Source organism: Sprattus sprattus (assembly GCF_963457725.1).
Source record: "Sprattus sprattus genome assembly, chromosome: 1".
In the NCBI taxonomy this organism is placed as follows: domain Eukaryota; kingdom Metazoa; phylum Chordata; class Actinopteri; order Clupeiformes; family Clupeidae; genus Sprattus; species Sprattus sprattus.
In genome coordinates, this window is record NC_137920.1 from 53,336,277 (window position 1) to 53,360,735 (window position 24,459).

Here is a 24,459-nt window from a genome sequence, read left to right on the forward strand (position 1 = left end):
AGGGGGAAGTGGTTGCAGAGCAGAAAGCGGGTTAGGACTTGTTAGAGGCACTTAGAGCTGAAGTTAGGTTTGCAGGTTTCTTGGGTGATTCCAGAGCTGTTGTTTGAGGGACCAAGTGGGAAGAATAGCATTTGCACTTAAATCCTTGGAGCCTTGAACACTAGATTGGATACTGGCCTCTCGCTTAGCGGTGATCTTTCAGTGACACTGGCTCTTCTCTGGGGAAATTTGGTGTGGGAAAGTGGAACCGTGCTCTAATGCTGAGCTGAAAATGACTTAGCTACTTAAGTGTCAGCTAGTGGTCAACAAGAGAGGGATTTTAAAAATACATGGTGATGGTGTTTTCTTTCTTTCTTTCTTTCTCTCCCTCTCTCTCTCCATTCCCATTTTAGTACCAATGTGTGAAAGCCTGAGAGATCTTCCTCCAAAGGATAGAGCTTTTTCTTGTAAGTATTGTGGGCTACAGATGAGCTGTGTATTTTTAGGCTCTCGTCACTGCCTTTCCGCACCTCAACACCCTACCTGGTAGAACTGTGGAAATGTGTTTGTGTGTGTGTGTGTGTGGGTGTGTGCGTGCCAGTGTGCTCTCATGACAGAGGGAGGTTGTTCATATCCAATCTGCTCTCAGGTACTCCACGGCGTGTCAGAAGTGCTGGTCTTTTTGTGAGTATGCGTGTGTGTGTGGGTGTGTTTGTGTGAGTGTGAGTGTGCGTGTGTGCTTTAGTAGCTTGGCTCGCTAGGCAAATTGGTGATGTGTTACTGGGAGGGTTGTTTTTTCGATTGTTCTGGAAGCACAACGGAGGAGAAATGCTCATGCTGTACTTGCCTCGACTGCCACTGGTCGCTTAGTGTTGAGAGAGTGAGCATGGCTGCCCAGTGTCCCTCCAGCCATCTTCTTATCTCCTCTGTTCACCCTGCCCAATGACAAGACAGGTTTCTTTTGCTTGGCCCGCCCTACCGCTATATCCCTCTGTCTGATTGGCTCTGTAATGTAGCAATCAGGGTCTGGTTTGTAGGTGGTAAGGGAGGGAGTGGGGCGTGGGGTGGGTTTTAGGGGATAGGGATGGGGTGGGGGTCAAGTGGGGAGGGTTGGGGGTGGGGATTGTGTGGACAGGGAGAAGGGTGGCGGTGGGGAGGGGGTCACTGGGCGGGCAGGATGCTGTGATGGGGGTCAGGGGTCGGGCTGTGGTTGGCCATCTGCACTGGCAGTACCTTTTGGAGGTCATCCTGCAGCCGTTTCAGCATGGCCTCCAGCTGGGACACCTTCTCCTCGAGGTGGCCAGGAGAATCACTACAGGCAGACAGACAGAGAGAGAGAGAGAGAGAGAGAGATTATGAGTTAGAAACAGAGAGAGAGAGGAAACATGGCAGAAGATAAGTGAAAAGAGAAGTAAAGAGAAGAGGAAAGAAAATGCATATTTCATTTCATCTGTCAGTCTCGTATGTATTGTATGTGTCATTTCTTCAGAAAGGAACATTTTGTGTAAAAAATGTGTGTGTGTGTGTGTGTGTGTGTGTGTGTGTGTGTGTGTGTGTGTGTGTGTGCGTGTGTGTGTGTGCGTGTGTGCGTGTGAAGAAGACTTCAAGAGGCGCACAGACATGCACCATCACTGAATCAGATACTGTGTAACAGAGAGGAGATTCAGTACAGTACACTGGGTCAGCCAGAAAACAGAGGGAGAGAGAGAGAGAGACAGACGGAACCATTGAGTCAGGCAGCGCAAGACTGGGACAGAAAGAGAGACATGCCTATAGACTGAGTCAGAGGGCGAACAGAGGTGGCTTCATCAGTGGGGGGGGGGGGGGGGGGGGGGGTGGCACGACTGAGAATGAGGAAACAACTAACCTACTCTACAGTGAGCTGGGGGTATTTATATTCCCTTATGTTATTTCTGCAATTTCCAGTCAGTATTATCATGCAAATGCGATTGGTACAATCAAGCCAGACTACGCCGAAGCATCTGTGTGTGTGTGTGTGTGTGTGTGTGTGTGTGTGTGTGTGTGTGTGTGTGAGTGTGTGTGTGTGTGTGTGTGTGTGTGTGTGTGTGTGTGTGTGTGTGTGTGTGTGTGTGTGTGTGTGTGTGTGTGTGTGTGTGTGTGTGTGGGTGTGGGTGTGGGTGTGAGTTTGGGTGTGGGTTTGTGTGTGTGGGTGTGTGTGTGTGCATGTAGACGATCTGTGTGTGCGTATGCATGTGTGTATAAAAATATATATATTTAAATTATATATACAGCCGCGGAAAAAAATAAGAGACCACTTCAAAATTATCATTTTCTCTGGTTTAACTTTTTATTGGTATGAGTTAAAGTAAAGTTAACATTTTTGTTTTATTCTATAAATCACTGACAACATTTCTACCAAATTTCAAATAAAAATATTGTCATTTAGAGTATTTATTTGCAAAATAAATGGAATGTTTTCAGATCTCAAATAATGCAAAGAAAACAAGTTCATATTCATTCTTAAACTACACAATACTAATGCTTTAACCTAGGAAGAGATCAGAAATCAATATCTGGAAACTTTTTTGTTATTTTGACCAATGCTCTAAATGACAGTATTTGTATTTGAAATTCAGTAGAAATGTTGTCAGTAGTTTATAGAATGAAACAAAAGTGTTAATTATACTCAAACACATACCAATAAATAGTAAAAAAAGAAAAACTGATAATTTTTTTTAAAGTGGTCTCTTAATTTTTTCCGCGGCTGTATATATAACAAATAAGAAACAAAATTATGAGAGCAATAATGCAGAGTACAGCGAGATCAAGCCAAAGCTGCCTGATTAGTGACTGGGTAGCACACTGAACCAGAGTGAAAGTGGCACACATAAAGCGTGTGATGGTGTGAGTCTAAAGCTAGAGAGAGCCCACCTGTCTTTCCCGTCCCTCAGCCTGCCATCGCTCTGCCCGGTCAGACCTTCAGCGGAGGCCTGGCTTCCATCTCCTGGATTCCGGTCTGCAGGGGGTGGAGTGGTGGTGAAGGGGGGGAGGGAGGGGGGGGGGGGATTAGTCAGTGTTAGTCAGACTCTCTACAGGGGCCCTCTACACACACACACCCACACACACTCACACTCGCACGGCAAATAAGCCTCCCACACACTGCAGCACCCAGTGGCGCAAGCATGACTGTAAGTTTTTCCCATATATCAATGCAGTGTTTAAACACACAGAGAAACACACACACAGACACACTCACACACACACAGATCTACGCAGGTACACAGTGGATGAAAGGAAACACTGCTGGGGTCTCATTACATGCACCATTAAATTGTAAAGTATAGGAAATGGAATCTCTAGAATGTGGAGCTGCTTCCCCACAGCTCTCCTCCCTGCCTCCACCTCGGGGGTGAAACAGCCCCCCGACTCGGACACCTCAGAACACTATCCTCTCCTAAGGTCGCACCTTCTCTTGACAGGGCTTCCAGGATACTTCTGCAGGCTGTGGCAAGGTCGGAAATGGACTGCCATTCCTCTTCACTGGAATCTGTCGTTTCTGAAAGGACTGGGAAGGAATACACACACATTATTGTACCCTCACTGCAAATCAACAATGACCATTAAGGTTAACTACAGTAACAGAAGAAGACATTTCCTAGAGTGACACACATGAAAAGAGAAAAGGTGTCCCTGACTGGTAACATAGAGACATGTTTACATGTACTTTAACTAGAGCACAGAGCTCATACGTGCATTACATTCAGTTCAACATTTGACGCTGCCCTTACAGAAATGGCTACCCCACTCCCTAACAGTCTGAACAAGGCTGCAGCCACATATGTCCACAAGAGGGCGCTTTCAGCACACACTGACGGCAGATCAACCAGCCCGAACCTGAGGAGCGGTCAACAACAGCAGCGCGGTCTATTCAGCCTGTGAGCAGAGCGCTGTGATGCTGTAAAGAGACAGTGGGCGCACACACACACACACACACACTCACACACTCACACACACACACACACACACACACACACACACACACACACACACACACACACACACACACACACACACACACACACAGTTCAAGCATTCGCTCAGCGGCAGTAAAGGCTGAAGGGCTAGGGGAAGGGGAAGGGGAGCGCCCCCAGAGGGCCGCCCTAGCAGAGGGGCAGCAGATGGCCCAGAGGACCCCTTGATTTGGAGCAGTCTGAGTCCACACCCCGCCCTGCCTACCCCCATCTGTCCCTCCTTTAGTCTGGAGCTGGTGGGGGTGCTAGCACAAGGGCCGGGGCGTGTGTGTGGGGGACTGAACAGTATTGGGCTGAACAGTATTGGGTAAGAGGATAGAGGGCAGGGGAGATAAAAGACCCGCGCGGGGACAAAGAGAAACAGGGGAGGGGTTGGATTATGTCGAGGGGGATTTGAGGGGAGAAAGGGTCTGGTGGCTGAAAAGATGGGCTCAATTACACAATTTTGGGCACCACCGGTATTGTTCAGTTACAGGCAGAGACATTTCTGCCCACTGCTTTCTGTGCTCTGCCTGTGCCGAATTAACCACCACTTACAGTGAATTTACCAAACACATTATTCCACTGCCGGCCCTGTCATAGAGACAACTTACACAAAGAAACCCACAGCACAGTAGAATCTACGCCAGTGAGACTGTGGCGCATTTCAACCCACAAAGACTACAGTGTGTAACACACACACACGTCAGTGCCTCTTCTTTTAATGTGCCAAATAGCTTTACTCCCCCAATACCCAATTTTAGCATCTGAGTCAATTTATGAACGCAGGAACAGGCAGATATTACATGTTATGTCTTGTATGGTCATGGAAGCGAGTAGGAGGGAAGAGAATAGAAGCGTGGCTGATCTTATGACTGTGTATGTGGATTCATTTAGGTGATGAATGTCAGCGGGGCAGCGGAGCAGGAGGAGAGTGGACTCACTCTTGGTGATGGAGTTGTGGAGACTCAGGGCTCTGGAGTTGCGCTCGGATCGGTCCATGCACTCGGGGCGCGCCGAGGGGTGGCTGGCGGATGCCTTCTCCTCAATCAGCTCAACCAAGCCAAACTGCACAGACAGACAGACAGACAGACAGACAGACAGAAAGGCAGAGAGACAGACAACGAGACAGAAAGACAGAGAGACGAACGGTGAGCCAATATTGTAATGCAGTATTAGAGTTGTGTTGTGTAGAGCAGTTGGCTCACTCTTGTTCAAATGTTGACTTCATAGAGCTCGATATTGAATAGTAGCAGACATAGCATTAGGTAATATTTACAAGTGAAAGGGGATTTGCTCATGGGATTTAGCAATGGAAGGAGAGTGATGCCCAAACTGTCAAATTAATCACTGATTATCAATTTCACTGGTTCTTATCCAGACGCTCTGCAATCTCAAACTGACGGGAAGGAGTAGGAGAGAGATAATGCTATCTGACAGACCCATCTCTACACCAGAACTGTGTGTATTTCACCGTTGTGGAATAATAACAGGCACACAGCCCTGAAACGAAGACCAGACAATTCTGCATTTTATAATCACCAGAAATGTTCTGATATCGCTATGTCCATGTCAAGCTTTATCAAGATTTGTGTGTGTGTGTGTGTGTGTGTGTATGTGTATGTGTGTGTGTGTGTGTGTGTGTGTGTGTGTGTGTGTGTGTGTGTGTGTGTGTGTGTGTGTGTGTGTGTGGGTGACCATCATTAGCCTTTATTGTGAAGTACGTCAATGCAGGAAATAAGCCATGGCATTGTGGAGATGCCATGCTTGTATTACACAAAGCGAAACAGATTTAAGCAGCTCTTTTCTGCCACAGAGGAGTCAGAGTGGCCGTGGAGAAGCTGAATTGAGTCATCAGGAGTGACAGACAGAACTGGTGACGGGCCACGTCTTTTACACATTAATGAAACATTAAGAGGGAGAGAGCTGGAGGGGAAATGCTGCTCCTCTTTCTTCGGCAGCTAATCCCATGAGGTGAATGTATGCCATCTCCTACTGTAACTCCCTCTCTCTCTCTATCTCTCTCTCTCTCTCTCTCTCTCTCTCTCTCTCTCCTTTTCACCATCATTATTTTTCTCTCTGTCTCTGTCTTTCTTTCCCTGAGTGTATATGTTTCTGTGTGTGTGTGTGTGTGTGTGTGTGTGAGAGAGCATTTGTCTGTATGTGTGTGTGTGTGTGTGCATATGAATGTTTGAGTGTGTGTGTGTGTGTGCATATGAATGTGTAAGTGAGTGTGCATATGAATGTGTGTGAGTGTGTGTGCACATGAACTGTATGTGTGAGTGTGAGTGTGAGTGTGTGTGTGAGTGTGAGGGTGTGTGAGTAACCTGTTTCTGTGGTCCCTCCTCCTCCACAGGCATCTTGGGTTTGACAGCCAAGATGAGGTCAGGCGTGGCATCCATCAGCTCCCCAGGGTTCTCATAGATGTGCCTGTCCACCTTCACTGCCACGTTGTCATACACATGCCTGATCAACACACACACACACACACACACACACACACACACACACACACACACACACACACACACACACACACACACACACACACACACAACACACACACACACACACACAGACGCACACACACACACACACACACACACACACACACACACATACACAGACATATATATATAAAGTCAAGCATTCCACCAATTAAATGCAAAATACTTGTTTTTTACGCTAATTTCAAGAACACAATAATAGAATTATTGTAAATGCAATAATAATCTTCAATATCCACACCACCCACATCTCTTTCTCTCTGCTTCTAACGCTATCTCAAACACACAGTTACTGGTGATATGAGAGGGAGGTGGATAAAAGGCAGGGTTATGCTGCTTTAACACAAGAGGGTGTTTAGTAACTGGTGATATGAGAGGGAGGTGGGTAAGAGGCAGGGTTATGCTGCTCTAACTTAAGGCTAGTGGAGTGGGAGGGAAGCTGCCGTACCCCTCAAGCAGGTCCTGGCAGGGTGGGTGTCTCTCCAGGGAGAAGCTGCGCGTCAGAGAGGAGGGGGTGATATCCGGAGCTGGAGGTTGGGGTTGGTCTTGCAGGGATGTGGCCCGCAGGAGGGGGAGGCTGGGTGGGGAGAGCAGGGACCCGGGGCTTCCCTCATCGGTGGCTGGAGCCAGGTCCGAGGCTGTCCCGTCCACCTGCTCCACCGGCTCTGCCTCCATGCCCTCTCCTTGCACCCTCTCGCCCTCCGTCCTCTCCTCTTCTTCATCATCCTCCACCTCCACCACCTCCTCGTCCACCTCCACCTCCTCGTCCTCCTCCTCGTCCTCCCGCTCGTCCAGCACCCAGGCCTCTCCTGATTGGCCCTCCCCAGACTTGCCCTCGGCATCCTGGATGGCCTTCTGGTACAACTCAGAGAAGCTCCTGCAGTCACAAACCACAAATAAAAAACACATTGGAACACAGTCATATTGTAAATGATATCCCTTTTGGTTCCTATTTCTAAAGAATTGCATCTACACACAGGTGCCAAAGAACGCTTTGCAGGATGTAGAAACAGGAACAAACTGCATGTGGTTTGACAATCTGCACTGCATTCACTAAAGTCATAAAAAATGTTTCTTCTTTAAAATGTCACTTTGTCTGTTGAGAACCAGAAGTCGCTGTGGTGACACAGTTTGCTAAATTCATCTTGTTGCCAGTTCAGAGCATTTCCCTCTTAATGAAATGCTTCTCTAAATATATTTTTGGCACTGAGACATCGCTTTGCATTAGGGCCAGACTGCAAATACATTTCCATCACTCATGACATTTTTATCTTTTTTATTTTAGTCCACATTTCATTGGGAGTGTTCGCAAGCAAAGCTGCAGCAGAATGTCATTTGCATTGGCACGGCCTCTATCTGCATCGATATCAAAATAATTCAACGGAGGCTGGCGACTGCCTCTACCTGCCCAACCGTATACTCACGGTGCCTCATTAGCAGAGGCGACTGATGACTAGCCAGCCGGTGGAAGACTACCCGCTTTACCACCGTCGGTGCTAAACTGAGACAAGCCGTGACCCTGGCGTGACCTCATGGCTGACTCCTGACTCCATCTGTTTGCGCTCTCTCTCAGTCACTCCCACCGGCTTCCCAACCTTCACCACCTCCACCCTCACCCTTCCTCCAAGCTATTCCTGCCATCTCCAATCTCTCTTTCTCTCTCTCTCTCTGCCTGTCTTTTTTCCAGGCTCCTCTGATGCCTTTCTCCTCATGGTATACAACAATCAGAGCTATGTTATAACAGCATCTGGGGTGCTTCATGTCCAGATCCCTACATTAACATTTGTCTCCAGACACTTAAAGCTCATTCGTCTTACTGCATCATCAATCTAGCCCATCAGATCACCTCTGGCATCCTGTAGTGTCCCGTCATGACCCCGTGACTCATGCCCTCCACACAGTGTGCAGTTGATACCTCTAGAACACAGCCAAGCCTCGGCCAAATCATAATGGAATACAGAGGTCGAGTGAAAAAACACAGTGCCAATAATGATCCCACTCTCCTACCACCATCAGCCAAAACCCCCTCTTCTCACTTTTTTCTATATCTAAGCATTATGTGCCATCCAACGCAGTGGCAATGTCATCTTTGCCACCCCACAGACATGCATGGTCAACAGCAGCAACGCCTATGCCTTTGCGAGCACATCACCTGCGCGGCTTGCCGTTCTCGTCAGGGGGAATGACGGTGATGTGGATCTTGTGGGCGGTGCGCAGCAGGCGACTCCGCTCCTCCGGGCCCAGGTGCACCAGCGGCTGGCCACACAGACGCACCACGCGGGCCGCCAGCTGCAGGCCGCCGCTCTCCGCGTAGCCGAAAGGCTGCAGCTCTGTCACAAAGCCCTCCTCCGTCATCAGGAAGCCCGGCTGGCCCACGCCGTCCCGCAGGGGGGTCACTTCACGAGCCTCGCAGCCCCGCGTCACAAACTGAGGTAAGGAAGGTGGAGGAAACCAGCGAATTTAAAAAGCACAAAGGGATGTGTGTGGTGTGTGTGTGTGTGTGTGTGTGTGTGTGTGTGTTTGCATTCGGATACATCAGCGCGATAAGGCATTGAACATTCCATATTTAAAATATAGTAGTGAAGTCAACGTGTCTGCCTCACAAAATGCAGAAGTTTGTATTTGTGAATACATTTAGGATAACAGCCTTCTTCCTGTGGCGGGAATTTGTTTATGTCCTAGTTGTGACAACACGATTACAGGTGGCAAACGGGCATCATGGAGGAAGTTAAAAACAAACGGTCATCTGGAGAGTTTTAAACCTTACTAGATAACGAAGGGAAATCTTCTGTATGGAGATATTTCTGCTTAGTAGTCGATGCAAATTATAATGAGGCTGTTGGATATGTCCAATGTAAGAAGTTTTAATGAAATATGATTGCTGCCATCCTCAACAACAACATGGATTTAACCTCGATGGTTGGACTATGAAGATTGTTTTATAACAAACATTGCCGTTCACTTAAAGTTTTCAAGAAAAGAAAGATCTTCAACGGAAAGACTTGTTTGTTGTGCCTCCTCTGGTGTAGCATTTAACGTGAGTTTAATTTAGGCATAGCAGATGCCTGGCGTGTGTAATGTGTAGGCTATTTCATTCCGTTCTTGCAATGTGAATAATTTAATTTCAATATGCTTATTTGCCCTCTTGTGCATGCTTGTGCGTTAACAGCGCTTGTTTGTGTGAGCAAGTTAATTTATCTGTTGATGCCCAAGTTTTATAAAGGCAGGCTATTCCTAAAAAACGTACGTAATGTGTCATTAGTATTAGTTGAGACATTGACTCCGTCAAGCTCGGGTCGGGTTTGGATCGGGTTCGGACAAAATATTTGAATGGCTGTCCGGCTCGGGCCTTTGTGTGTGTGACTCTGTGTGTGTGACTCTGTGTGTGTGTGTGAACGTGTGTGTGACTTTGTGTCTCTACCTCAGCCGACTCCGTGGGCGGGGCTCAGACAGAAAAATGTGGCCCGATCCACACGCTATTGTGTGTTTGTGTGTGTACAGCCGCGGAAAAAATTAAGAGACCACTTCAAAATTATCAGTTTCTCTGGTTTTACTATTTATTGGTATGTGTTAAAGTAAAATGTACATTTTAGTTTTATTCTATAACCTACTGGCAACATTCCTACCAAATTTCAAATAAAAATATTGTCATTTAGATCATTTATTTGCAGAAAAATGACAATTGGTCAAAATAGCAAAAAAGATGCAGTGTCTTCAGATCTCGAATAATGCAAAGAAAACAAGCTCATATTCATTTTTAAACTACACAATACTAATGCTTTAACTTAGGAAGAGTTCAGAAATCAATATTTGGTGGAATAACCTTGATTTAAAATCACAACTTTCATGTGTCTTGGCATGCTCTCCACCAGTCTTTCACATTGCCGTTGGGTGACTTTATGCTACTCCTGGCGCAAGAATTCAAGCAGCTCGGCTTCTTTTCATGGCTCGTGACCATCCATCTTCCTCTTGATCACATTTCAGAGGTTTTTTTATGGGATTCAGGTCTCGAAATTGGGCTGGCCATGACAGGGTCCTGATCTGGTGGTACTCCATCCACACCTTTACTGGCCTGGCTGTGTGGCATGGAGCATTGCCCTGCTGGAAAAAACACTTCTCAGAGTTGGGGAACATTGTCAGAGCAAAAGGAAGCAAGTTTTTCTTCCGGGACAACGTTGTACTTTGCCTGGCTGAGGTTTGTAAAAGACCATAAGGATTGAACCAAAGCAGACTGGAGGTTCTTCTAAGTTCGTCTTCTCTGATGAGTCCAATTTTCAGCTTTGCCCAACACATGGTCGTCTGATGGTTAGATGGAGACCTGGAGAGGCCTACAAGCCACAGAGTCTTGCACCTACTGTGAAATTGGACTCATCAGAGAAGACGAACTTAGAAGAACCTCCAGTCTGCTTTGGTTCAATCCTTATGGTCTTTTATAAACCTCAGCCAGGCAAAGTACAATGTTGTCCCGGAAGAAAAACTTGCTTCCTTTTGCTCTGACAATGTTCCCCAACTCTGAGAAGTGTTTTTTCCAGCAGGGCAATGCTCCATGCCACACAGCCAGGCCAGTAAAGGTGTGGATGGAGTACCACCAGATCAGGATCCTGTCATGGCCAGCCCAATTTCGAGACCTGAATCCCATAAAAAAAAACCTCTGAAATGTGATCAAGAGGAAGATGGATGGTCACGAGCCATGAAAAGTAGCCGAGCTGCTTGAATTCTTGCGCCAGGAGTAGCATAAAGTCACCCAACGGCAATGTGAAAGACTGGTGGAGAGCATGCCAAGACACAAGAAAGTTGTGATTTTAAATCAAGGTTATTCCACCAAATATTGATTTCTGAACTCTTCCTAAGTTAAAGCATTAGTATTGTGTAGTTTAAAAATGAATATGAGCTTGTTTTCTTTGCATTATTCGAGATCTGAAGACACTGCATCTTTTTTGCTATTTTGACCAATTGTCATTTTTCTGCAAATAAATGATCTAAATGACAATATTTTTATTTGAAATTTGGTAGGAATGTTGCCAGTAGGTTATAGAATAAAACAAAAATGTACATTTTACTTCAACACATACCAATAAATAGTAAAACCAGAGAAACTGATCATTTTGAAGTGGTCTCTTAATTTTTTCCGCGGCTGTATATGTGTGCATGTATGTGTTGGTGTGTGTGTGTATGTTTGTGAGTCACACCTCCAGTCGCTGCACAATCTCTCTGATGTCCTCCACCTGGCTCTCCATGACACTGATTGACACTGACTCGCCCCTCTCGTAGAAGATATCCAGGGAAGGCCCCCCCTTCGCCCCGCTCTCCGTTGTGGCCTTCCAGCCAATCACGTCACGGCAGCAGCTGCTGAACACTACCCGGCGCGAGCAGCGTTCGATGAGCACCACCGACTCGGCCGAGACGCCCAGCAGACACGGGAGTCTGAGGCTGTCAGGCTCACCCGCTTGAGTGGCCATCACCGCCCACACAAGGGCACCGGCACTGTGGAGCTCCGCGCCCTTTGCCCCCTTCATCTTGTCCTTTCGCTTGCCGCCCAGCGACAGCAGGGGGAACTTGGTGGAGGAGTCGATGGGGGTGGTGGTGACGTAGTTCTCCGCCAGGTCCTTCAGGTACTCCTGGCGTGTGCGCGTGGCCATGGAGCGAAACTTCTCGGACTTCTCGGCGCCGTTCTCCGCGTTCACCACTTTGGCCAGCAGGAAGTTACGGAAGGCTGGCGATTGCCGGAAACGAGCGCCTTTGGGAAACAGTGGACCAAACAGCGGGATGTCCTTGGAGCGAGTCACAGCCACCCTGAGAAAAAAAGATCAAAAAGGAAGAGAGAGAGACACAGAGAGAGAGAGAGACAGTGGGGATTACAATGTAGAAAATAGAACAGACATACACCAAATTGCAAATACTCCAACATGTTTGGACCATGCTAGAAAGGTAGATTGAAGAACTTCAATTACATCACATAATGCATAATCACAGGAATGATAGAAGGTTCCTTCTTTTACCTGTAATAGGTGTTTTCTGTGCAGGGCTTGTGGACTTGTATTATGATGAAGACATGCTGGAAGTGGGAGCGGATGGCTTTGGGAGTGAAAGGCAAGGCTCCAGGCTCCTGGAAGACTATGGTCACAATGTCATTGCCAACGTGCCTCTTCCTCAGCAACTGGCGCAGGGTCGCAGAAACACGAAAAATAGGAGGACAGCAAGAGACAAAGACAGAGAGACAAAGAGACAAAGAGAGAGAGCGAGAGAGAGAAAGAGAATGGAAACCCCAAAAAAGGAAACACAGTTACTCTTACAGTAATTTGATCCACTGATGATTATGATATTGCATGCCTAATTACGTGCCGTGCGTCATATTTCAGGGCGGCGACTGATCGCTTCCAGTAAGCCAGGGCCCTCCTGGCGCAGTGTGCCCGTTAGGCAGGGGCACGGCGAGGGCACAGCGCCATACGCTCGGACAGCCTTTAATAGATTTTACTTTCCTCTTGGTTGGAGGCCAAAGAAGCATTTACCCGAGTGCCACTATTGAAGTTTAAGTCTTCCCTGGCAAGCGCGGTTAACGCGCAGCCTTCAAAATCAATGCACAATGACAGGATTTTACTTTGCTCTCCTTGAGAGAGATCCTTATCATGCGCAGGCCTCCCCTGGATTATTTTAAGCCATATGCCTCACTGCTTATCTTATTTGCGCATTGTTAAAAACCTTGTGTTTCCGGGTACGCTGTGTATTGTTGTGAGGTTTCATTTAGCCTGCATAGCACATATTGTTAACCACCCCACCCCACCCCACCCCCCAACCCTCGACATACTTTGTTGTGCTGTTTTGGGTTGCAACATCCCTTTAATTATCCATGCTGGGCTTGTACCACTGGCCTTGGTTAATTACCTGCTGTGTGTTGTTGGGTGTGTAGGGCAGCATGGTGGAGACGTGGAACATGATCTCGTAGTCCTGGTAGCGCGTGTAGAGCGAGTGGGTTCCCGTGGAGTCGGCTGAGGTAGAGACACAAAGTCACACACACACACAGTCACACACACACACAGAGTCACACACACAGAGTCACACACACAAAGTCACACACACACAGAGTCACACACACACACACACACACACACACACACACACACACACACACACACACACACACACACAGATCACACAGTAGATCAGCCTGACACCAACACTAAAAAGGGTAGACTGCAGTGCAGGAAGCACAACACCTTTTCAGTGAAGTCCTCCTGTGTTTGCAGCTCTTTCATTTCAGAACTGTCACACTCAAAATTCACACCGATTTAACAATGCCACACTCATCTCAACTCCAGCTCCTGCGCCTTGCTTAAATGTTAAGTGTACTGACATTCACTAACAAATTTAAGTGACATGCGCGCCACCATTTTTCATTTTTGGAGACAAAAAAAATCAAGGAACACTATTTCTGGCTCTCTATTTTATGAAAAAATACTTTTTTTAACCTCCATCTAAGCATTAACTACGCACCATGATGAGGATCAGCAAAAGCACATAAAGCTGGAAGCCAAGTATGTTAGCATTAAGCTTCCTTTGGCTTAAATCTACACCTATAAAATAAACCTTTGGCTTATATCTACACCTATACTACACATTTGGCTTATATCTACACCTATACTACACCTTTGGCTTAATCTACGCAACTATACACTACACCTTTAGCTTATATCTACACCTATAAACTACACCTATGAACTACACCTTTAGCTTATATCTACACTTATATACTACCAGTTCACCACAGGTTCAGTCAGTTTGAGCATCAGATCATGATCACCCAACATACTCTTGGTGTCCAGTTGAGCTCGATACTTCTCCCAGCCCTTCAGTCTCACTCGTTCTCCAAGCAGGTCCAGGAACTCCTCGAAGGCTGGGCTAGCGCTCTCGTTATTGTACATGTCCTCCTCCGAACTTTGTCCTGCCTTGCAATACATTATTCCCACCTTCCTCTGGAAATTCAGCTAAACAGAGGGACATACACATATGGGGGGATTGTTATAGCTATGGCTTTTCCAAATAATTATGTCATAGTAGTTTAAGGGGGAAGTTTGCTGGAACAAAACAAAACCAAATTAAGGCAAAAACAAGGAACGGAGTTGCTAGGATAGGACACTATGACATGTATTAAAGGCACCCAGTGCAACTTTCGAGGCTTAAAAATAAACATTCAATTTCTAGTCTTTTTTACACGTAAGTAAGTAAGTAAGTTTCAATAACACCATACCATTACATACCGACATTCAAGCAGCAAAGATGAGACGTCGTTGTGTGGTGAGAACTGATAGAAAATCGATAACAACAACAATCGCCGCCATTTTATTTATTTTTTGTAACCTACAATAAATAAAGCAGGCTTCCAGTCAATGGAAAAATGGCTTCTCCCCACCGGCGATTGTTGTTGTTTACGATTTTCTATCAGTTCTCACCACACAACGTCTCAGCTTTGCTCCTTGAATGTCGATATGTAATGGTATGGAGTTATGGAAACTTACTACGGCCTACTACGTTTAAAAAAGACTAGAAATTGAATGTTTATTTTTCATTGAATGTTTACATAAAGTTGCACTGGGTGCCTTTAAAACGCTTCATGTTCAGAATGTGCACAGGCTACATGGTGAACACAATATGCTATTTTTACTCAAACAAGTCCTTTGGATAGACCAGTACGGACTTGTTACATCATGGCTTTAGCTCATACACGGGCTATTCTGCAATGTTATTGTGAAGGAGCTCAGCTAGCAGAGTAAGGAACTCACGCCCTGCTCGTCCAATTTCAGCAGCGTGTCTCGGACTTTGGGCGACGTGGAAGCCAGGCGCAGGCAATGCAGGTTGAGCTCGGGGATGATAAACTCCAGCAGCCTCTTGGGCGACAGACCGCGGGGAGTTGTGTGTCGCGCCGCCGAAGGAACAGACTCCTCCAGGATCGAGCCGCGCAGCGTCTTCAGCTGAATAGAGGGTGCAGAATGCGAGTTAGCACGACAGATCCGCGTCTTCAAAAGCGAAATAATCGCTGAACTATTTTGAGATCATATAATCTGACCTATGTCCACTGCAACAGGTATAAATAAAACCAGTGATACCAGTGTACATCTGAATAGCCAGGTGTGTTCTTTTTACTTTAAGTATAACATCCTCGTCTCATTTATCTTCATTAATTTCTCTTGGTTTAAAACAATATCGTGTAGAAGTTGTTGTTTGCAGAGCTCTTTGACTGAGATTTGAGTGAATATACAAGGCTTGATCTGAGCAACTGGGAATACATTAACCTAAACCTACTGTCGTAGGTGGGTGACATCTAAGGCTCAGATTATTTTACAGCTAAACTGGATTGCACTGAGAAGAAAGCTTGTGTGACAATATGTAGTGCCACTTGATAGAGAGAGAGAGTACTTGTTACAAATAATGACAGATTTGCAGTGAACATATAGTTTTGTAATGATCTAATGGATCATAAGTAGTAACAGGTTCCTCATCTCCTCTCACCTCTGTTGTGCGAAAGATGATCCTGTAGTTGTACTGAGCCCCACTGGATCCTTCTTTTTCTTCCCGTCTAAAGCTGATGGCCACTGGGCCGAGCCGGTCGTCCACACCAAAGAAGTTTTGGTGATCTTGTGACAGAAAGCAGAGAGGCAATAGTTAGCCTGACAAACAATTGCAATTTAGATGAAAGATGATCCGCTCGGTCTGACAGTATGGCAGGACCCTTCCATCGCACACCATAGATGCCCCAAACCAGACCTCATGTGCAAGTAGGTTGCAGCAAAGACGTTCTGGCACATACCAGCAAAGGCTGAGGGAAGTGAGTGTGTGTGTGTATGAGGTTATGAAGGCACTGAAGCAACAACTGTAGTCACCAACACACAGATGCTGTACACACATCCACGCAAGAGGTGAAAATGTCACTTCTCGAAAATCACACCTCACTATTTCGAGTTTAAAACCATATTCTCACATAGTCACAAAAGCGAATAAAACACATACACACACACACACACACATATATATATATATATATATATGAACAACTCTCACCCTTCATGTAGAAGTACTTGTGGTAGTAGCGCGCTCCCAGGTCGGCGTGTTCGATGAAGTAGTTGCTCTTGACCTGCTGCTGCACGTTGCTCTCGCGGGGCTCCTCCAGCACTGAGACGGCGTCATTGGGGCTCAAGAGGGGCCACCACTGGCCCCCGGGGCCCCGCGTCCTCCCCAGCCCCACCTGCTCCTCGCCCCCCACCTCGTTGCGGAAGTGCGGGCAGCTGAGCAACAGCTCATTGTCGTTGCCGTCGCCCTCGTCCATCAGCTGACCCGACTGGTCGAGGTCCTCGCCGCTGGCTGTGCCACCACTGCTGTTTTGGGAGGGAGACGCCGGGCTCGCCTGACTGAGGGGTCGCAGCTGGGATGCGGCTGATGCGCCCGAGGTGATGTTTTTCTTGCGGCCGATGCTGTCGCGATTGGAGGCTGCTTCGGACATGTCGAACAGTATGCTCTGCACGTCATAGTGGGCGAAGTTTCGCACCCAGGAACCTCCGGTCAGGTGGTCACACAGGCCAGGCGGGGGCAGGAGGGATGCATGGCAGGGCTTGGGCCGCTTGTTCAGCCCATCTGGCTTCGGGGGCTTGGCCGGTTTAGGGGGCTCCCCTGCCGGCGCGGGAGGGGTGCCGTCCGGTTCTGTGGGGCCAGGCTGTAAGCCCAGCAGTAGCAGCGGGTCTTTGAAGCGCTCTGCGCTGGGGCTCAGGGGAGCGTGCTCGTCCCCCCCGAGTGACTGCGACTGTGACTGGGACCGCATCTGCCTCTCCAGAGATGAGAGGCTGCCGTACTCCCGGTGCAACACCACCACCGGCTCGCCCCCGACCCCCGAGCTGGTCTTCTCGCTCAACACCCGGGCCGTTTTGCCGCCGGCCTTGCCAGCAGAGTCCAGGTCCCCCAGCGTCACATCGCTGTTGCTCCGCTGCATGATGTGGCTGCGGCCCACCGAGCGCAGGTTGAGCCCAGGCGCCTCGTCCTCAGTGCCCTCCCCGTCCCGCCGCGGAGGCCACTCGGCCACCACGCGCGTCCGGATTCCTCCGCTGTCCCTCTTCGGGTCAAAGCTGACGGTAGCCAGCGGCGGCCGCGGGCTCTGCCGACGCAGCTTGCGGATGAAGAGGTCGTCAGACTGCATAGCTGCCAGTCCGAAAAGATTGAAAGGCCTCAGTTTCTAAATGTTGCCTGACCACCTCTATAGTGAAATATCAAACCTCGTCTCTGTCTGCCTTGCGGCCTCGAAATGGAGCTGACGATCAGGTGACGCACACAAACATATGTCTCTCATGGGCCTTGTAGCAGTAGCGCTGTAGCTGTCCTGCTGATTGTTAGAAAATATCGGCGCAGAAGAAGTCCTCCCTAGGTGACCTTCAGATAACAGCGTCTTCTGTTTTTTGGCATAGAGAACTGCTCATGATAAAGTCTCAGTCTCCATCTGTCAGCGCAGAACCGGTCTGTCCTGATAGGGGTGGTGATTGTAGAGTGTTCCTAAAGAAACCACACATGAGGAACCGAGGAAAGCAGAAGTGGCCTGTTCTAGAGGCTGGTGCAGTGTACTGGGCGCTGAGAATCCCTCTGGCTCAGCTTCCCCACCGGCTCACGGGGGGTTTCAGGTGTGCTTCGGTGCTCTCCGCTGACTATCTGTGGAAGAAGGCACAGATTGTTAATCTTTCAAATTATCAAACTATAACACTGGCTGAGTCAGACAGAGGAGCAGAAAATAGACCATCTGTGCCTCAAAAGAATGTTAGTGTTTTCCCCTGCTTAATCACACAGATATGCCTCAGACGTTATAAGCAGTAAAAAGCAGTAATTCAGTATAAGCAGTAACTGGACCAAAGCTAAATGCTTTGCTGTTTGGCCCTGTTCCTATGGGTGGAAGAGAGAACATTGGTTTAGAGCCTGGATGGTTCTGATGATGTTTGTTGCAATGTCTGCAGCATCACAAACCTATTTGGAAATCTACGTTTACTCAGTCACCTCTCATACTGTTCACAAAGGAGACAACACAATTCTACTTTTTAGCGGCTACCTCAAAGGCAAACAAGGTGGTCTGACGCTTACGCCATTGTTCCATATCACTTTTGTACCTTGTACTCCTGTTCACTACTATTTTTCCCTTCCGAAAATAGCCTGTGTGCAGCCGGTGCAGGGCACACACCACATCCACCCCACAGACTGTCACAATAGCCTGCTTCACATGGGGGGAGGGGGCCCTTCCTGTTCACAGATGCAGCGTCAGAGTAAAATAGTAATAAAATAACAATGCTGCCTTGGCCTGCCAACAACGTAACACTGGGGGAGAAAGAACAGACACAGACAGACACAAAGAGACAGATAGAGAAAGAAAGAGAAAGAGAGAGAGAGAGAGAGAGAGAGAGAGAGAGAGAGTTACCAGAAGCAGAGCACAACCACTCTAGGCTCTCCAAGCGTGTTGGTCATACCTCCCAGAGAGGCCTCTCTACATATCGACTCCCTCACATCCAGCTTGTGCTCTAATGCCCACCTACACTGTGTGCAATCAGCTGAGCCTCAGATCAAGATGGAGCCAGAGTACGAGAGGACCCCACCAGCCCCTTGTTATCTCAATCTGTTAGGCAGCCACTTAAAGTGCCGGTGTGAAAATTCAGCTCGCTCTGCCATGTCAGTGTATGTTTACTCTCTAAAGCGTCACAAGGGTTTGTGAATCAAAACTTGGAAAATACATAAACTGCGTTGGATTGACGTGATAGAGGCTTGGTAGGAAGGCTCCTCGCTTACCCGAAACACTTGACTTGATGTCATCACTGCGTTTCTCCCTGGCACAGACACAGACAGCGCATCGCACCTACCCAGCGAAAGAGCAGCACTTGTGAAGTTTACTCGATTCCTCCTCTCACTGCCCTTACTTCGGGACTGCGTTGACGTCAGCTATGCAAAGACGGAAACCCGTTTGCAGTCAGCACAGAGGTGAGAGGATGAGCTTGTCTCTCATTTTGAGTCTGTTTCCTGTACCTCTCTCTTCCACTCTCTCTCTCGCTCTCACACACACATACACACACACACACACAAGCTCAAACACACGCAACCCCTGTCGAGATGATTTGCTGCCTCCAGAGCAGGTGCAGTGTGATGCAGTGTGGTTGGAGCCCATGCTGAACGCAGACTGCTGCAGAGATATGCTTACTGAAGAGGCAAGAGGAGGGATCTGTGCTTCTGCAACCCTCTCCCGCCCGCCCACCCCCTCTCATACACATATACATATACATTACACACACACACACACACACACACACACTCACATACACATATGCACACACATCCACAATCACATGTATTGCAAACTTGAACATACTATGCCCCGTGGACTGAAATAAATCTAAAAAACCTCTCCCATCCTGAAACCATCTAAATATCTACGTCAAAACCTTACAGACCAATAGCTCCTCTCTGGTGAATGTTTCAGTGTGTGTGTGTGTGTGTGTGTGTGTGTGTGTGTGTGTGTGTGTGTGTGTGTTACTGCAGACAGATCGAATGGAATGCCCCCAATTTCTCAGACCACCGTCCTCCTGCCCAAACATAAACACAGGGCAACAGAACAGTTTAGTATGTGTCAACGCTACAGTCCTCCAAACTCTTTCCTTGTAATGGCGTAAAGCAGATGCTGACTGGTGTGTGTTCTTATCTCCTGGAGTTACACTTTCCAACAGTCCTCCAAAATCACACATTTTGTTTACAAAATACACTGGCCCTTACAAAGCACTGCGTAAACACTCGCAAACGCCTCTGTCACACAATACAACAGACCAACTGAGTGGATTCTTTCGTAAATGACCAATGTTAACATGGGTGCTGATGTTATCTGCAATCATGACAGTAAATTTGCATCAGCTGTCACCTCTTTTTTAAGGTGCTGTTGTGTGTCTTTCTCTGATATGAGCTCTCACCATTTTGAAAGAGTGTGTGAAAATGCGAAAAATGTGTCAAACCAATGTCACAATGTAAACAGATTGGCAGGAACAGACTCTAATGTGTTAAAATTAAGATTTTATGCAGAAAGGTTTCTGTCAGCAGCTGAGGAAAAAACGATAATAATAATCTGTCACTTTTAATAGAATAAACTCCCTCATTATTTGCTACATCAGTTAAAATTTTATTGGATTGCTCAGAACCTGGAATACCTCTACTTCACATTAGAGGCAAAAGTATTTCTGTCAGTGATGGCACGTGCCAGAGTTGTCTTGTTCCCCCAATCAACTGTAACTGTAACTGAACTCATATTAATGACTTCCATTTTACAAAGGAATCCTATTTTTGGATTTCATTCTTTTTACGAGATACAGTTTCACTATATATATTTATTTTTTTGATAAAGAGAGACGTGACAGAAGGGGAGGCGGGGGGAATCATCACAGTGCGTGTGGAGAGACTCATTTTAACAACCCAGTATCTGGCATTTGCAGCTGCTTGTGAATTGAATGGACTTTTAATTCCCATTAGTGACTTGCGTAAGTCTGGTAGGGATTTGTGAAAGTTTTACTCCATTTATGGAATACTTTTTTACATGAAATTATTTTCCGTTTTTAGTTCTTGTAGTTCTGCTAGTTCTAGAAGTTCCCGTGCCTGCCTGCGTGCTCTCAGATCTACTCTACTGTATAAATACTATTTGAATTACTGTTCCTATTTCTGTAAAATGAGTTAAATGTGTAGTGCTGGTGCACAAAGGTAAGTGTGTTTTGTTTTCCTGACATGCCTGAAAAAGAGTGATAATAAGGTTCCCTCACATTTGGCTGTCCTCTGTTTATGATGAGGAAGAAGGTAAAATGAGCAATGACTGCAATGGAGAAGTGCTCGAGTCAGGCCAGCACTTTACTTCCTTATCCTAGCACAAAATCGGTTGGCCCCTTCATGTTGTTTAGGCATACTTTACAAAAAGCTTCTCGAATTTGACCTGTCGAAAGAAGTCTTCCTTACCCAGTGGCAAACTGAATTTTGAAGCAAGTGAGTATTGCTTATATCCAGAGGCATGGACTGAAACAAAACAGAACCTTACAAGGGAGTCCTCGAAAAATGTAACTTACTAGGAAAAACAAATGACTTGATATTTGTGAAAGAGGCATTCTGTTTTCTCTGTGAATCTGTTAAGTTGGATCTGTGTATATCCTATATATAATGTATAAATATTCATCCATGCCGCTTAACACAGGGAGAGCCTCCAGTTTAGTTCACCTTCAGTTTTTCATGCCATATTAAAGACTGTGGATGAGCTAGTTGAGAGACGAGTAAAGCAAAAAACAAAGAACCACCAAAAAACACAAACAGATGTCTCTATATTTAGCATGCGCAAATATTTCAAAGTTCTTCAACCCTCTTCAACCCTCAAAGGAAAGGTTAACTAACTCTCTCTCTCCTTCATACACACACACACACACACCCACACACACACACACACACACACACACACACACACACACACACACACACACACACACACACACACACACACACACACACACACACACACACACACACACACACACACACACACACACACACACACACACACACACACACAAGCACTCACACTCACACCAGTAGAGAGATGTTATCCAACTATGAATCATGCCAGCTAAATACAGAAGAGCCTCTGCTACAAGAGACTGTACAATTTCTCCACCCCAGTCCTGTATTCTCATGTGTTATTCTCATGTGTGCTTGCCCTCCAGCCAGAGACTCAGTGAAATCCTCTGTCTCTAGATCCCCACCTCCCTACAGGAGATTACAGCTCCTAGGCTGCGCTTCAGACTTACTGCCTATGAGCCACTGGAGCCTGGGTCTACAGGGCTTTTAGGATTGTCTCATTATCACATGTGGACTACTTAAAGTTCTTGTCTTGTTTTTTTTTCTTAAATCATATACAATGTCAATAGATTAGGTAATAAAATAAAAAAAAATACGATTGGGTAATAAAGCAGCATATTATATACCGGTATATCAGCATATATTTTAGACCAAAATGAAGATTATGGAGATGTTCTTTTTCTTTCTGAAGACTGACCACAGGTTCCTCCTACTCGCCCTGCAGTGCTCACGTCTCCTCACCTAAGAAACAGCCTGACTGACCGTCATCATGCTCTGGAATTTTGTATTGGTTAAGGCCATCACAGGATTCATTTCCTCTTCCACAACAAAAAACTAAAACTCCGGTTAGTTATGTCAATTCATTCTGCATTGCTTCTTCCATGCGGAACAGTGTGGTCAGATTATCATGTATGTTTGCTTCTGCCATTTGCATTTGATGATGCGCACTGCACTCAGACAGAAACAAAAGCTCACCATGTGACCTACACACAGCTGCTTCCTGACGTAAACAGTGAAACCAGAGTGGCCACTGTGTTGCGCGCGCACGTGTGTGTGTGTTGTGTGTGTGTGTGTGTGTGTGTGTGTGTGTGTGTGTGTGTGTGTGTGTGTGTGTGTGTGTAGTGTGTGTAGTGTGTGTAGTGTGTGTAGTGTGTGTGTGTAAGTGTGTAGTGTGTGTGTATGTTTGTATGTGTGTAGTGTGTGCAGCAGTGCCTGTGTGTATATCAAGCACCAACCAGCATTAAAACAAACCAAATAAAGTACAAATTACAATGTTTCTTTCTTCTATCAGAGGCTTAAGCAAAGAAGGATTACACAGGACATGCAGCCAGGGGATTAGAGTGCTCTCCAGGATTCTCTGAAGATTGGGAACATTAATTACGACCCTTGTGCATTCGGGCCCCCCTCATATCCTCTGGTGCCACTGGAAACCACTGTTGTGCTCCTGCCATAGGTACCACAGGGAGAACGGGATCTGCTTCTATAAGCATTATGGAAATGTGTGATACCTACGAAGACAGAATTCAAATTGCTCAAGCTCAACTGTCGGTGCTAGATGCTATCAGTGTTAGCGTTGTGAATACAATGCATCGGGAGCACACATCCTAAGAAAATGCAGTCCTGTACTATCACATAGGCCGTCAGTCACTTTTGATAATAGCATCTGCTGAACTGAAAAACATGTAAGTGTAATTAATTACTGTCCTTGTGACTGTGGGCCAGCTGTTTTGCTGGTGCCAAAAATGATCTCAAATCAGTGTGTTCAGTCTGTGAAAAGCGGTCCAGTGGTGATGTGCCTCCCGTAGGTGTGAAGGCCATGCTGGCGTGGCTGGGAGATTTGCTGCCTCTATCCTGTGCGACCCACGTGCGCGGGGTGAGCCACAAGGCTGAAACGTCACTTGTTTGTTAGGTCAGGATTTAACAATTGACACAGGGTCAGAGGCCTTGGCTAGGAGGCTCGTTTTCAGGGAAACGCTACTTCCTGTCCAGTCTTTTTTTTTTCACACTCACATTGACCTCCAGCGCACTCACACACTCACAGCCTCCTCCTTCCTGCTGGGGGTGGGTGCCTGCTTCCTGCGCGGCAAGAAGTGATGTCACCCACACGTCGACCCCACGCACCCGGGCGAGGATGCGTTCCTGCGGTCATCCAGTCCCGAGCCCGTCCCAGCCAGAGTTGACCCAGATGCCCAGGTCTCTTGCAGCCTCTTTCATGTGAATCTCATTCAGCTTAAAGCTGCGTGCATTGTTTTAAGCCCCTTTTGATCCCTGTGCCCTTTTTTATTTTTAAGACGAAATCGCAAATAACTTTGTGTAAAAAAAATACAAAAAAACTAAACCAATGATGGATTTGACACACTTTGTCTGATTAAAACATCTCATCTCCTCCTCCTAAGTGGCAGACATATGAGGTCTTGACCAGAGGCACCACAAGAGCAGCACTGATTGTACCCTCAGATGAAATCTGATCAGGGGCCCCTCGAGGCTCCCAGGGGGCCAAATGAGATACAGTAGATCACGTGAGCCACATCTGCTGCCAGCTCGCCTCTCCTCTCTCTGTGCCACGTGGCTGATTGATCCCTTGTCGTCCAAGGCTTTTGGTAGATTTGAAGCCATTTTGG

The 24,459-nt window shown here is 46.9% G+C and overlaps 1 protein-coding gene across 1 annotated transcript in view; it reads right to left on the reverse strand.

The window, feature by feature from the left end:
• sipa1 (signal-induced proliferation-associated 1) overlaps positions 1-17,636 on the reverse strand; it is a gene marked incomplete at both ends in the record, with an annotated part of 19,419 nt that extends 1,783 nt beyond the window's left edge. The window contains 14 exons of the mRNA XM_080844952.1: positions 1,213-1,291; positions 2,872-2,956; positions 3,407-3,505; positions 4,895-5,018; positions 6,278-6,416; positions 6,906-7,334; positions 8,610-8,884; positions 11,647-12,250; positions 12,457-12,614; positions 13,340-13,443; positions 14,265-14,439; positions 15,235-15,423; positions 15,962-16,086; positions 16,511-17,636. Coding sequence (XP_080701078.1) covers positions 1,213-1,291; positions 2,872-2,956; positions 3,407-3,505; positions 4,895-5,018; positions 6,278-6,416; positions 6,906-7,334; positions 8,610-8,884; positions 11,647-12,250; positions 12,457-12,614; positions 13,340-13,443; positions 14,265-14,439; positions 15,235-15,423; positions 15,962-16,086; positions 16,511-17,636 — 3,711 coding nt within the window. The remainder of the gene's footprint in view (positions 1-1,212; positions 1,292-2,871; positions 2,957-3,406; positions 3,506-4,894; positions 5,019-6,277; positions 6,417-6,905; positions 7,335-8,609; positions 8,885-11,646; positions 12,251-12,456; positions 12,615-13,339; positions 13,444-14,264; positions 14,440-15,234; positions 15,424-15,961; positions 16,087-16,510) is intronic.
• Positions 17,637-24,459: the final 6,823 nt, after the last annotated feature.